Here is a 13,133-nt window from a genome sequence, read left to right as displayed (position 1 = left end):
TTAACATATATAGCCTGATATTTTTTCCTAGCCTTCAGGGAAGACTAGTTCAAAATCTATTACTAGGTTCTCAAGATAGAACAAGAAATCCTCAAGTCTGAACCCATCATTGTGTAAATAGATAACCCCTTGAGAAGGTTGTCTTTTTAGACTGGAATTTCTTTGTTAATGAATTTTGATTTGAGAATAGCTTCTTAGTATTCTGATGAAAGAAAAATATGTTGATTTTTCTTCCTTGTCAATTGTGCCTTTAGCTTTAGAAATACGTGTCTGAAATCATGAAACTGTAAAAGAGGTCCAGTTCTCTACACGGACACCTGTAACCTCACGTCGACCTGTAGCTATGTTCTGTCCTAGCCCAGATGTTGTACATAAACCTGTTTAACTTCAGAAATGAAACCCAAGCAAACAACAATTAATCTTTGTTTCAGCCACTCCTAAGGATTCCAACAGTCTCAAAACAAGACCAAGATCCAGGTAGTGTTTGTTTAATTTCTGCTTTAATGCCCTTTGTGCCTGTCCCAGACTAGAAATAAAAACCCCCAACCCAAAGCCCAACCCACAATCTCCTTTTCCTTTTGATTTGAAACTTAGAATGTGGGTGAGTTCACTGTCATGAGAGGCCTGACTGGAGCCTGCAGTGCTACTGGGAGACTCTTAGTTTCTGTGTGTATCAGTGCTGGAAGATGGTGGCTGCTGTGCTCTGGTCACCTGATGTGAAGTGGCTTGTGTGATACATGCCCCAGTTGTTGCAGGATGATAATGAGTAGGGGGAAGTAGCCTTGGAAACAAGGAAATGTAGTTGAAAGGTAACTAACATTGAAATTTATCATGACAAGGTGAACACCAAAAAGTAAGAAGTCTGGACTCAAATCTAGAGTAGGGAGAGAAAATGCTTATGGTGACTCCAATGAGGTGTGAAGCTTCAGGTGAGCAGTATTTATCATCTGTTCCATCCTATCTTGGAGCCTCTTTTTTGGCTTCACAGTTTTTCAATCACTAGAGGCTAGCAGAAGAGGAAGAGCCAGGGAGGCAGAGCTGTGGCTGACATCAGACGTTGGAAGGGAGGAGTGAGGACAAATACTGAAACACTAATAGAACCAATAGAACATCAGTAGACTGCAGTGCAAGATAGGACACTACATGTGTCTTTTCCAAGTTTTCTTTTGGCCCTTGGTGGCTTTTTTCCTCATTTGACTACTAGACGCATTCCTAAAGAAGTGAATTTAGCCCTAGCCAGTTTGGCTCCGCAGTTGGAGCGTTGGCCCGTGGACTTAAAGGGTTGCGGGTTCGATTTCCCATCAAGGGGTCAGTCAGGGTCAATGGGGAGGCAACCAATTGATCTCTTTTTCTCTTTCTCTCTCTCCTTCTCTCCCTTCCTCTCCCCCTCTCCCTCCTTCTCCCCCTCTCCCTCCTTCCCTTTCACTCTGTCTAAAAAAAGTCAATGGAAGAATGTCCTTGGTGAGGGTTAGCAAAAAAATTAATTGAAATCTGATCATATTTTGAAATACTGACATTTAAGGAAATCTTGTTTTCTTGTAAATCAGAGGCACCCTTTAGTGTATCTTTTATGTTTGGATTTTCCAAATTGGGGTTTAGTTTCCTTGTTCATATGTGTGTGTGTGTGTGTGTGTATATATATATATATATATATATATATATATATAGTATATTCATATTTTTAAAAACAATAGATACACTAATTCATTTTGGTAAGAAAAAAGGCATAGTCATTTCTCTCCATGGTTACCACATTTACTCATCCTTTTTTTAAGGATGAATGGATCTTTCACAAATTCGTTTGTAGGCTTTAGAATGTAGGAATAGTAACATTTATCTGCCCTTTATTGTAGGAAAAACCTTTGAATTGCAGAAATCTGCTTATGTGTTCTGTTAACCGTAAATTGAGCTTCACAGTTTTCACTTCTGATTTCCCCTCTCTCCCAAAGTAGTGAAATTAAAAAATCTCATAGTCACATATTCTGTTATTAATCTCACTGGCTACATTTTATGTATTATTGTTTTAGGGATTATTAGTCTCCTGGTCTAATTTGGATGTTTTATTTCACTATTCCCAGCTAAGTCTACTGAGACCAAGAAAATCAAATCATCTTTATCCTCCCTTTTAGAATAATAAAGCTTAGAAGAATAAAAGGGAAAGAGAAAAATCACCATTTAACACTACTATATTCATCATTTTGTTGATTCCCTGCACATTTATATTTTAATTGATTGCAGTCAGTTTTTTAGTATCACTTATTTGATATGCAGTTAACTTTCCATAACAAAATATAAATACACAGGTTTTTTATGGAAATAAAATGGAATGAGATACGTGGTATGGGGTAGTGTGCTTAACTGTGCGTATGTACATGTGTACACACATTTTTTCTTTTTTGAGTGAAAAATGTCATTAAAGCTATATTTGGCATCAAAAATTTTTTAAACTTCTAACCAGGGTCTCTAATTTCCTTTTTTATTTTATTCATTTTTTAAGCGATGGGAAAGTTTATTTGAAAAATAGGCAGACTTCTTGCAGCAGGGAGGGGACCCAAGTGGGCTGCCCTTTATTTTTTTTTAAATATGTTTTTATTGATTTTTTAGAGAGAGAGGAAGGGAGAGAGAGTAGGAACATCAAGGTGAAAGAGAACATCGATTGGCCGCCTCCTGCATGCCCCCACAACCTGGGCATGTGTCCTGACCGGGAATTGAACCAGTGACCTCTTGGTGCATGGGATGACACTCAATCCACTGAGTCACACCGGCCAGGCTAATTTCCTTTTTAAATCAAGAGTTCCTATTTGAAAATTTTGTTATCCTTTCAGATCAATTCTCTTTTATTCTGGTTGAAAGTATTGGGCCATTCTTCTGCTACTTTCTGCATACCTTTGCCTTGCCTGTCTTGCCAGTTGTGTTACATGGACCACCCTAGAGTACGTCACATGCCATTATGGTGGCTTTATTAAAGATTGAAACATTGACAAACAAAATACCCCACTACCACCAAGAAACTTTGAGGAACTCATTCAAGAAAATGAAAACTTGCTACGTGAAAACCAGTTTTATCAAGAACTGAGGTTACCTAATAGAAATGGACAGATTCCAATTTCCTAAGTGCCACTCTAATAGCTAAATACCAAGAACAGTTTTCTTATGTTAACTTGTCTCTAGGACATATCTCTGACTCAGAGGTCATTTTCTTCTTTGACATGAAGTTGGCTGAGAAGCTGAATAGAACAGATGTATATATCCACTTCATAGAAAATTGTATTGGGAACTCATCCACAAACCTATTCGTAAGCAGTAGACTAATGTACTGAGTGGAATTAATTTAGAAAATAAGTAGTCTCCAATAAATAGTCTAGCCACTATCACCAAAAGGTTTCTCCCCTGGCTCATAGACAATATCAGAACGTTTTGAAATGGAATTTGGAAACAGATAGGGACTAGAGTTTGAATTGAACCTATGCAACTTTGTAGCTGTGTGATCTTTGGCAAATCATTTAGCTCATTTTTCTTTAAATGTCATTATTGGCATTACAATCTTAGAAGTTGCCTAGGTAGCTACTGCCTTGTCACAGATTGAGGGAGGAAGTGAAGAGGAGGCTTTTGCTTTGAAAATTTCTCAAAACCTGTGTTTTTCACGGTAAGGCAAACTAGACCCCTTGATTGATGTGTGTTTTCTTTTCCTGAATTTCATTTATGGCATATTCCCTTGAACATTTGATTCTTACTCTCAGCTTATCTTTCCCAATTCAATATATACCTGTCATCACATTTGCATGTAAACAGGAGAAAAGTTCTGCAATTAGTTAATACCACAAAGGCCTTCTACTAAAATATGGAATTACCTAAGCAGAAGGGTTTTCATGTTATTCTTATTAATAGTTCCAGTAGAAACAGATTTTAATTTACAGAAAGCCTTTTTCCCCAAGTAAATTTAGGTCTAAGGTATAATAGGAGCAAAGAGATTATAAAAGATTCTGATTCACTTTTGAGGTTTGGGCATTATTATGGCACATAAGGACACCCAGGGGGTGGTAGAATTCATGGTTGCTTTGGGAGCTTGTCAGTCCTTTGTAGTCACTTCGACTTTTGTGGGTATTTTCCTTTTCACCCCAACTTCAGAGAATAAAGCTTTGCTGCCTCCTTTCTGACTTTCCCTTATTTTGCTGCAGATCTTACTCTAGCACCTCCATAGAAGAGGCCATGAAAAGGGGCGAGGACCCTCCTACCCCGCCACCGCGGCCACAGAAAACTCATTCCAGAGCCTCCTCCTTGGATCTGAATAAAGTCTTCCAGCCCAGTGTGTCAGGTGAAGTGCCCCTCTGCACCACAGCTCTTCCCTTTCCTGTTGGAGTCAGTGGATGGTTTTCTGCCACAGAGGCCTTCGTGAGCCCAGGGAGTGAGCAGACCTGTCTTTCCCATGCTAGGAAAATCTACACGTTGCTATGAGATTCTTGGGAGGGAAAGCAGTTCTAGGCAGATAGATATCACATGTGTTTGGAGCCTTGCCCACACTTGCTCTGGATCAAGAATTAGGAAATTCTGTACCAAGAGGATAAAAATGCTTCACTCAGACAGCCCACTGGGTGCATGGCTGGGGTCTTGTTATCTGCATCCTGGTAATTTGTATACAAGATTGCTGTCTGTCATTTCCTCAGACACTTACGCAGTTCTTCTGTGAAAGATCTGGGTGAGCAGTGCCTGGCCAGAATCCTCTGCATTTTATCCCTGTGGCGAAGATCCTGTGTCCTGTTGGGCTTAATGCTAAGGGGACTCTGCTTTCTAAGTCTGACTGGTGATTAGGTGGTAGGGTGTGGGGTCTAGGGCATGGGCTCCTTCAGGTGCTCTGGGGCTTCTGGGGCAGGGACTTTCTTGAGCCAGCTGCTGTAGAGCTGGGCTGGAGGGTAGGTGGCGTTAGAAGGGCCTGTCTGCTCCCCTGGCTCCCTGTGAATTGGAAGACTAAGGGACCTATGGAACAGCAAATGAGAACCATGCCTTTACTTTAGAGAAGGTACTAGGATACAGCGCCATCCTAAGTGTTATTTTGGGAGCAGCAAGCGCCTTTCCACTGACCAATGTAGGCAAGCTATAAATACAATGATTTCCTGGACCTTTTTTTTTGTATCTATGTGCATTTCAAATCAAGCCAACCTCAGATGCTAGTGATTTTCAGATTATTATTTTTTCTGCTAAAGGAAGAAAAGACCCCTTGGCTCACACATTAGCATGACCTTTGTGTCCTGGCAGAGCTCAGCATGTTTTATTTGTTCTAATAAAGTACTCTCTTCACAGTAAAGTTATAGAATTGTTTTTAATATACTAGAATCTGGAGCTCTCTCTGAAATTTGATTCTCTGCCATGAGTTCATCAGATAAAAATTTGCCTTGAATTTTCCCCCATACTTTGATCCAAATTCTGGCGTAATTTCATAGTAACTGGTATTTGGGGTGGGAGTAGCCATGGATGATGATGCTATAAAATTTTTACATGGCTGGTGGATTATGACCTAGAAGATTTTTCTGTGGATGCAAGAAGATTAAAACAATCTGGGCAGCTGTTTCAATATGTTTTCCTTGCAAGGAGAGAGGCTGGAAACACACAAGCATCTCTCAGGCTGAGTAACCCCACAGGGAGTACCAGCTGTTTGGAAAATGGATGTGCTGTGGCTTTTATGACATTTCATCCTAGAGAGGAAGAGATAAGACTAGACTCAGTCTTGCTTAACTGCTTATTAACTATATGATTTCGTCTTTCTGTATTTCAGATTCCTAATCTGCAAAATAGGGCCAGTATTTCACCGAATTGGAGGGTTTGGGTGAGATAATAAATATAATCCAAATAGCAATATGTTTGGCCCATAGGCACTCATTCCCAAGCAGCCTGATGAGGGAAGGGAGTCTGGGTATAAAGCCCTTTGACTTCCTTGACTCCCCAGCATGACAGTTCTGTGATTTGTCCCCCACTGTCCTTGGAGGGCTTGCAAAGGGACTGAGCCCCAGTTGAGTGCTGTAGTACTCCATTTATTAACACCTTTTCTTGGCTTTCTTCCCTCCTGTTGTGTCTCACTTCCCCACACACAAATACAATACCCGTTCCTAAGTCCCTGTCTTAGGGGCTACTTTTGGGAGTACCTGAATTAAGACAGCTTATTTTTACTTCTCCAATGTTGACATGACTTTAAGAGGAAAAGCATTTTGCTTTGATAAATGTCAAACTACAGCTAGATGCGTGACATCTACATTCATAGCCTACTTCCATTGTCTTTTCAGTGCAGGTTTACACAAATAACATTTTAATGAGCAGTTTAAATTGATCACATGAAGAAGAGAGCAGTATGAAAAGCAGGTGGTACCATGGCATCTACTTAATTTGTGTCCATGTTGGCTAATTCTCATGGGAAAGTACAAGAGTCTAAGTTATGTAGAGTTTGTGTATTGCCTTTTGCTAGAAATTACTTAGTAAAATTCTGACAAACTAGGAAAGCTTGAGGTACAGTATAAACCTATCAGAATAGTGCACCCAGTAAGAACCACGATGCCCATGTAGTAACCCCTCAGCTGCACTTGTCTTTATATGTCACTTTTTTTGTTGTTAATCTTCACTACAGAATATTTTTTCCATTAATTTTTAGAGAGAGTGGAAGGGAGGAGGGAAGGGGAGAGAAACATCAATATGAGAGAGACACATTGATTGGTTCCTTCCCACACATGCCCTGACGGGCCAGGGATGGAACTTGCAACCCAGGTATGTGCTCTTGACTGGGAATCAAACCCATAAGACTTCAATACGCAGGTCGACAATCTAACCACTGAGCCATACTGGCCAGGGCTATATGTCACTTGTTCAACCAGGTCACACTGTGCTTTCCCTCCTATATTCTGAGTTTCACAATTAACCGTCTATTTCTTAATAGAGACCTACATCATTTCTTTTAATGCCCCTGAGATACGTATGTAGATGGAGAGTTTTCTCTCACCCTGTCTCCCCCTCCTTCTCCTTGTCTCTTCCCCATACTTTTCTCTCATGCTCATACACTACTCCTTCATGTGTACTTTCCTTGCTCCTTTCTCACAGAACCCCTTGCCTCTCTCTTTCTCCCTTTCATTCTTCTGTGTGCTCATTCCTCTCCTTGTCTTTCCTCCTCCTCCCCTTCCCTTTCTGTTTCTTTCTCTTTCCTCCTTCTTCCCCATTTCACAGTTAGTTTCTCCCACCAACCTCACTTTGAACTCCTGTGATAAACAAGGCAGAGGTTTTTATGGATTTTGTATCCATATATTTGTTTCCTCATCTACTTCTCTTCTTGGGCTGAATCCTACAAGTTGGAGTTGCTGTAACAAAGGCCATAGACATTTCAAGTGTACATATTTGTTGCTTTAACTGTGCTGTAGAAAACTTGGACCTATCGCCCTGGCCGGTTTGGCTCAGCGGTTGGAGCGTCGGCCTGCGGTACAGAGAGACCTGGGTTCGGTTCCCGCTAAGGGCACGTACCTCGGCTGCAGTTTGTCCCCGGCCCTGGTTGGTCATGCGGGTGCAGCCACTCAATGTGTCCCTTCACATCGATGTTTCTCTCTCTCTCTCATTTCCTCTCTCTCCCTCCCGGTCTATCTGAACAAAAAATGGAAAAATGTCCTCGGGCGAGGATTAAAAAAATAAATAAATAAATAAATAAAGAAGAAAAAAAAGAAAAGAAAACTTGGACCTATCAACTTTGCCCACTGCTAACATTGTTTGTTTCCTCACACATCCTTGTCAACGCTGGTTAATGTTCATCTTTTTTATTGTTATCAACCTGATAGGCAAATATTTGCATTTCCCTGATTTCAAGTGAGACAGAACATCTTTTCATATCATTATTGGCCATTAATCTTCTTCTTTTTGTGAATTGCCTGCTCAGAAGACTCACTCAGCTTCTGTTGGTACATCTTTTTGCCTAACTACAGGGGACCGCTTGTCTCTTCTTCACTTTTCTGATAGGGTTTTGGACCCGTCCTCTCTGAAGCACTTGGGAATGGGAGGGTGGCTGTGGGGAAGTTAACCTGACCTCACTTCACTGGGTCCATGTCCTTCCAGCCCCCAGTGCCCCATCTTTCTGCCAACTTTATCACTTAAGATAGACTCTACTGGGACCACCCTGTCTGTAACAGTAGGAGAGTAGGAAAGGTAAAGGAAAGAGGGTGAGAGAGTGTACAGTGAAACAAGATGTGGTCCTGAGTTGAAAGGGAGAGATAAAATGTCTTGAAAAATGAGACTCGTAGGATTGTGAAAAACAGTGAATGAGACCCAGTTGCTGAGTCAGAGTGGTCTAAAGTGGAGTGATAATATGCAGAAGAAAGAGAATGGAGGGAGGATGCCAAGAAGCAAGAATGAAAGAGGGAAATGAAGAAAAAGATGAGATGGTGGTTACATGGAATGACGATGTTCATGGGAGAAGGAAATAGGATAAAAGATTGTTGAGATCAAAGGGAGGTGAGCTCACAGACTCAGTGTAGGATTCAGATAGGATTTAAGGAAATAGCTTAGAAGTGGGTGGCATTAATGCTGTCAAGTTTATGAAGATCAATAACATGCTATGAAGAAGATTAACAAAGGGATGATTTAGAATGTAAATCTATAAAAACGAACAAGGTCAACTTTGGCAGAGTGGAACAAATGGCCTGAACTTTGATATCTGTAAGGAGAGTGTGAACATAAAGATTTACAAGAGTCTAGACTGTCCCAGGACTCTATATAGGTAGGTGCTGGCATTACACCTAAAGCATGTGTTTTCCTGGGAAGAAGTTGATATAATATGATCACTGTGTATTAAAAGAAATTGACCTTAGTAATAGTGTGTCCAGGTCATGCCGCCATCCTCTCTTAGTCCCTCACAGCTTCTGTGTTTGAGAGAAAACAAAAATGTGCAAGATAGTCTATGTCAGTAAGGATGCAAGCGTGCAAGATCTCTACAGGCAGTCAAACCCAGGGCTTTCTCAGTGATGTTTAGATTTTATAGCTCTAGACTTATAGCTAGGAAACACACTTTATCACTGAAATTCCTGTAAAAAAGATCACACGATGAGGGCAATACTTTTCAGACCCTAACCCTCTTTTCCTCACTGAAACAGGTTTCATAAGGTAATTTTTTTCCTTAAAAGTTTTTTTTTTTTCTGTTCCACCTTGTGAGGTGGGAACTCCCCTCTGTTCACTGTTGACAGTGACTCACCCCTTCTAAAGCTAGGAATGTTTCCATGGTAATGGTCAACCACCTCAGTGCTGCCTCTGCTACAACAGCCCTGTTCCAGTCATTGAGCATCCATCTGGCAGAAGAGGCAGACATTGTGTGGAGGAGACATAGCCATCCTTTTAAAGATTCACAATAGGAAACCTCATCACTTCCACACAAATTTAACTGGGGAAACTTAGTCCCATGGATATAGCCAGCTGCCAGGCAGCTGGCGAATGTAGGCCCTGGCAGGGCAGCCATTTCCCAGCAATACTCCTCTTATTAAAAAAGAGGAGGGTGGCCCTGGCCGGTTTGGCTCAGCGGTTAAAGCATCGGCCTGCGGTCCGGAGAGACCCGGGTTCGGTTCCCGCTAAGGGCATGTACCTTGGTTGCAGTTTGTCCCTGGCCCTGGTTGGTCGTGCGGGTGGCAGCCACTCGATGTGTCCCTTCACATCAATGTTTCTCTCTCTCTCTCTCTCTCTCTCCCTCCTTCTCTATCTGAACAAAGAATGAAAAAGTGTCCTCGGGTGAGGATTAAAAAAAAAAAAAAAAAGAAAAAGAGGAGGGTGGACAGTTCTTTCCACCACATCTCATATGGCCAAATATATATATGTAAAATATTTTTATTAATTTATTTTTGTTACAGATGCCCTGCCCTGGCATATGGCCAAATATATTGAGATCTACATTTTAAAACCATTTTGATAGCTGAACAAAACACATCCGTGGGTAGTAGCTGTCCGTGGATGGGTAGCTAATACTTCGTCTTTGTTTTAGACATATTGATAATAAAAATTCATTCATTGATTAAGAAATTATGGTACATCCACATCATGGAATCTTATGAAGCTATAAAAAAGAATAAAGTATGTAATACTAGATGGAGAGCTATCTGAGATAAATTAAGTGAAAAAGGTATGCTGCAGAATATGTATGTTCTTAAATGTATAGACAGTTTCTGGAAAGACAGTTAAGAAACTAGTATCAATGGTTGCCTCTGGGGAAAATGGGATGATTGGGGAGAGGAGTAAGAGAGAAACTTACTTTTCCTGGAATACCATTTGTATCTTTTAAATTTTGCCTTATGTACAGATAGTACCTATTACAAAAATTTACTTTTCACTTATAGCTGCACTGACCAGATGGTACTCAAGAGTACCAGAGGTGTTCTTGGCTGAATTTACTTTCCTCCAACTTGCCTACCATTCTTTATCCAGGGCATCTTTATGACCAATCTGCTGCCACCTCCTGGAATGAAGCTGAAATGACAGAAGCATTTCAGAGCATTCTTTAAGGCTCTGATTATGTTCTTTGGAGCTCTCTTCAGTGTCTCTCCAATACTGAGGAATATTTTGGGGGGGCTTCCCAAAGCCTCCATTGTGAGATGTACAGATGGGCAAGTGTTGTGATAAGGGCCCTGTCTTTACTTGGAAGGGGGTGTGTTTACTGAATGGTGAGCTGAGAGGAGTCTGTCCTGGATTTTCTACAAATGACTATTTCTTTCTGCAACCTGAGAAATAAGTAAGCCCCTTAGAATAGAGATATTCTCAAGACCAAATTTATCTTTCATGTTCTCTAAAAGATTAATTTGGCTACACCAATGGCTTTGACCTTATAGATTTAACATATTGTATCATTCCTGTGAGAGCTACTTGTTCCCTTTTAAAAGTTTAGTAGGATTAAAACAATTTAGTAGTAGTATGAAATTCCTCCCGTACTCCCAAACTTTTGGGTTTGCAGTACACATCCAGGCAAGGGTATAATCCATACATACTGTAAAATCGACCCTTTTAAAGAATATAGTTCTGTGGCTTTTAGTATATTCATAGTCTGTAACCACCAGCATTATCCAGTTTCAAAACATTTTCATCATCCCTCCCCAAAGACCCCATACCCATTAGCAGCCATTCTCATTTGCCTTTTCTCCCCCAACCCCTAGCCATTGGCAAACACTAACCTATTTTGTTTCTATGAATTTGCCTGTTCTGGACATTCTATATTAATGGACTTGTGCAATATATGGTCTTTTGTAACTGGCTTCTTTCACTTAGTGTAATGTTTGTCAAGTTTATCCATGTTGTAGTATGTGTCAGCACTTAATTTCTTTTATGGATGGATACTATTCCATTGTATGGATATGGCACATTTTATTTATCCATTTATCAGTTGATGGACATTTTGGTTGCCACTTTTTTACTATTATGAATAATGCTGCTATAAACATTCATGCATGTACAAGTTTTGTATAAACACGTCTTTCTTTCTCTTGGGTATATGCATAGGGGTGGAATTGCTGGATCATATGGTAGGTGACACCATGTTGGACATTTTGAGGAACTACTGAACTGTTTTCTAAAGCACCTTTACCAGTTTGCCACCTCACTAGCAATGTATGAGAATTACTATTTTTTCATATCCTTGAAACACTTGTTATTGCCTGTCCTTTTTATTTTCGCCATCTTAGTAGGTATAAAGTGGTATCTTATGATTTTGATTTGCAGTTTCTAATGACTACTCATGTTGAACATCTTTTCATGTGCTTATTGGCCATGTTTATGTCATCTTTGGAGAAATGTCTGTTCAAAATCTTTGCCCATTCTTAAATTGGGTTCTTTGTCTTTTTATTGTTGAATTGTGTGGGTTCTTTATACGTTCTAGATACAAGTCCCTTTTCAGATATATGACTTACAAAAATTTTCTCTCATTTTGTGGCTTATCCTTTCAACTTTTTTGTTGCTGTTCGTTGAAGTGCAAATGTTTTTCATTGTGATGAAGTCTAGTTTATCCATTTGGCTGCTACTGCAGTCATTTGTCTATGGAGGACCAAGCAATGCCCTCTAGCTTTCTAGATCTGAATTCTTGCTTTCAAGCCTGATCTTGTTTGTGGTAGGGGTCTGTTGTTAGAAGTAACACTCAGAATTCATAGTGACAGAGCATCAGTTTTCTCTTGCATTTCTCAGTATTTGATAAATAAAAGGTGTTGGCTTCAGTATAGTGTTACTTTGTCATGAGATTTGAAGTCTAAAAGTTCATTTTGAACATAGAGAAGTATATTTGGTCCATTGGGCTGGATGAACATTTCAGAGGTAAAAGTACAGTCCAGGTATTTGTAAACTTGTTTATGCCAGTATCCAGTGTGCTTGTTGAGATATATGCCAGTCTCAGTCTTTGGAACGAGTGTTGCAGCGTGTTGTCTGTCTTTGGCTTCTTTTTGCCGTTTCCTGTTTCTTTCTGTATTTATAGGGTTATTTCCCCAATAAGTTATGTGAAAGTTTATATACTAGCACAGTGCCATGATTTGCACTTCTAAAAGTCAAAAGCCTGGAGAATTTTTCAAAGGCTTGCCAAAGTGAAGGTATAGCCTATCCTGCTATTGGGCAGGGTGCATGCTCTTTTATACCCACCCTCCAGTTTTACAGCTATCCCTGGCTGGCTGAATCCTTTAACAAGGGTGTGTAGGGAGGAATAGTACTCGAATCTCTGGAGGGTGTAGTTGGAAATGTTAGTATAACCTTTATTTAAAAAATGCTTATAAAACTCATTTGAGTAATAGACAAATACTTTCTTGTGTGTAAAATCAAACATTACAGAACTGTTCCTAACCTTATCCCTGCCAAGCCCAGTACCCTCCCCAGGGAATATATTCCTAAGACATTTCCTAGTGCGTTTATCAATGTGTATGTGTACCTCTGACATCAATTTCATGTTTTTCATCTTTAAAATAATTGGAATCACATTGTACATGTTTCCTCCAGGCTTTTTTTTGTTTTTTTTTAAATCCTTACCCGAGGATATTTTTACATTTATCTTCAGACAGAGTGGGAGGGAGGGGGGCCAGAGAGAAACATTGACTGGGTGCCACCCGCATAACCTCAACTGGAGCTGGGGACAGACCGTAACCGAGGCACGTGCCCTTGGCTGAAAT

At 40.2% G+C, this 13,133-nt stretch overlaps 1 protein-coding gene across 1 annotated transcript in view; it reads left to right on the top strand.

Annotated features, from left to right (window-relative positions):
* The window catches only part of REPS2 (RALBP1 associated Eps domain containing 2), a 166,940-nt gene that overhangs the window by 74,802 nt on the left and 79,005 nt on the right, over positions 1–13,133 (top strand). Inside the window, exons 12-13 of the mRNA XM_036270186.1 lie at positions 432–477; positions 4,179–4,315. Of these exons, the coding sequence (XP_036126079.1) occupies positions 432–477; positions 4,179–4,315 (183 nt within the window). The remainder of the gene's footprint in view (positions 1–431; positions 478–4,178; positions 4,316–13,133) is intronic.

The sequence above is a fragment of the Molossus molossus genome, unplaced genomic scaffold (genome assembly GCF_014108415.1).
Source record: "Molossus molossus isolate mMolMol1 unplaced genomic scaffold, mMolMol1.p scaffold_m16_p_2, whole genome shotgun sequence".
NCBI lineage: Eukaryota > Metazoa > Chordata > Mammalia > Chiroptera > Molossidae > Molossus > Molossus molossus.
This window is presented reverse-complemented; position numbering and strand designations above follow the sequence as displayed.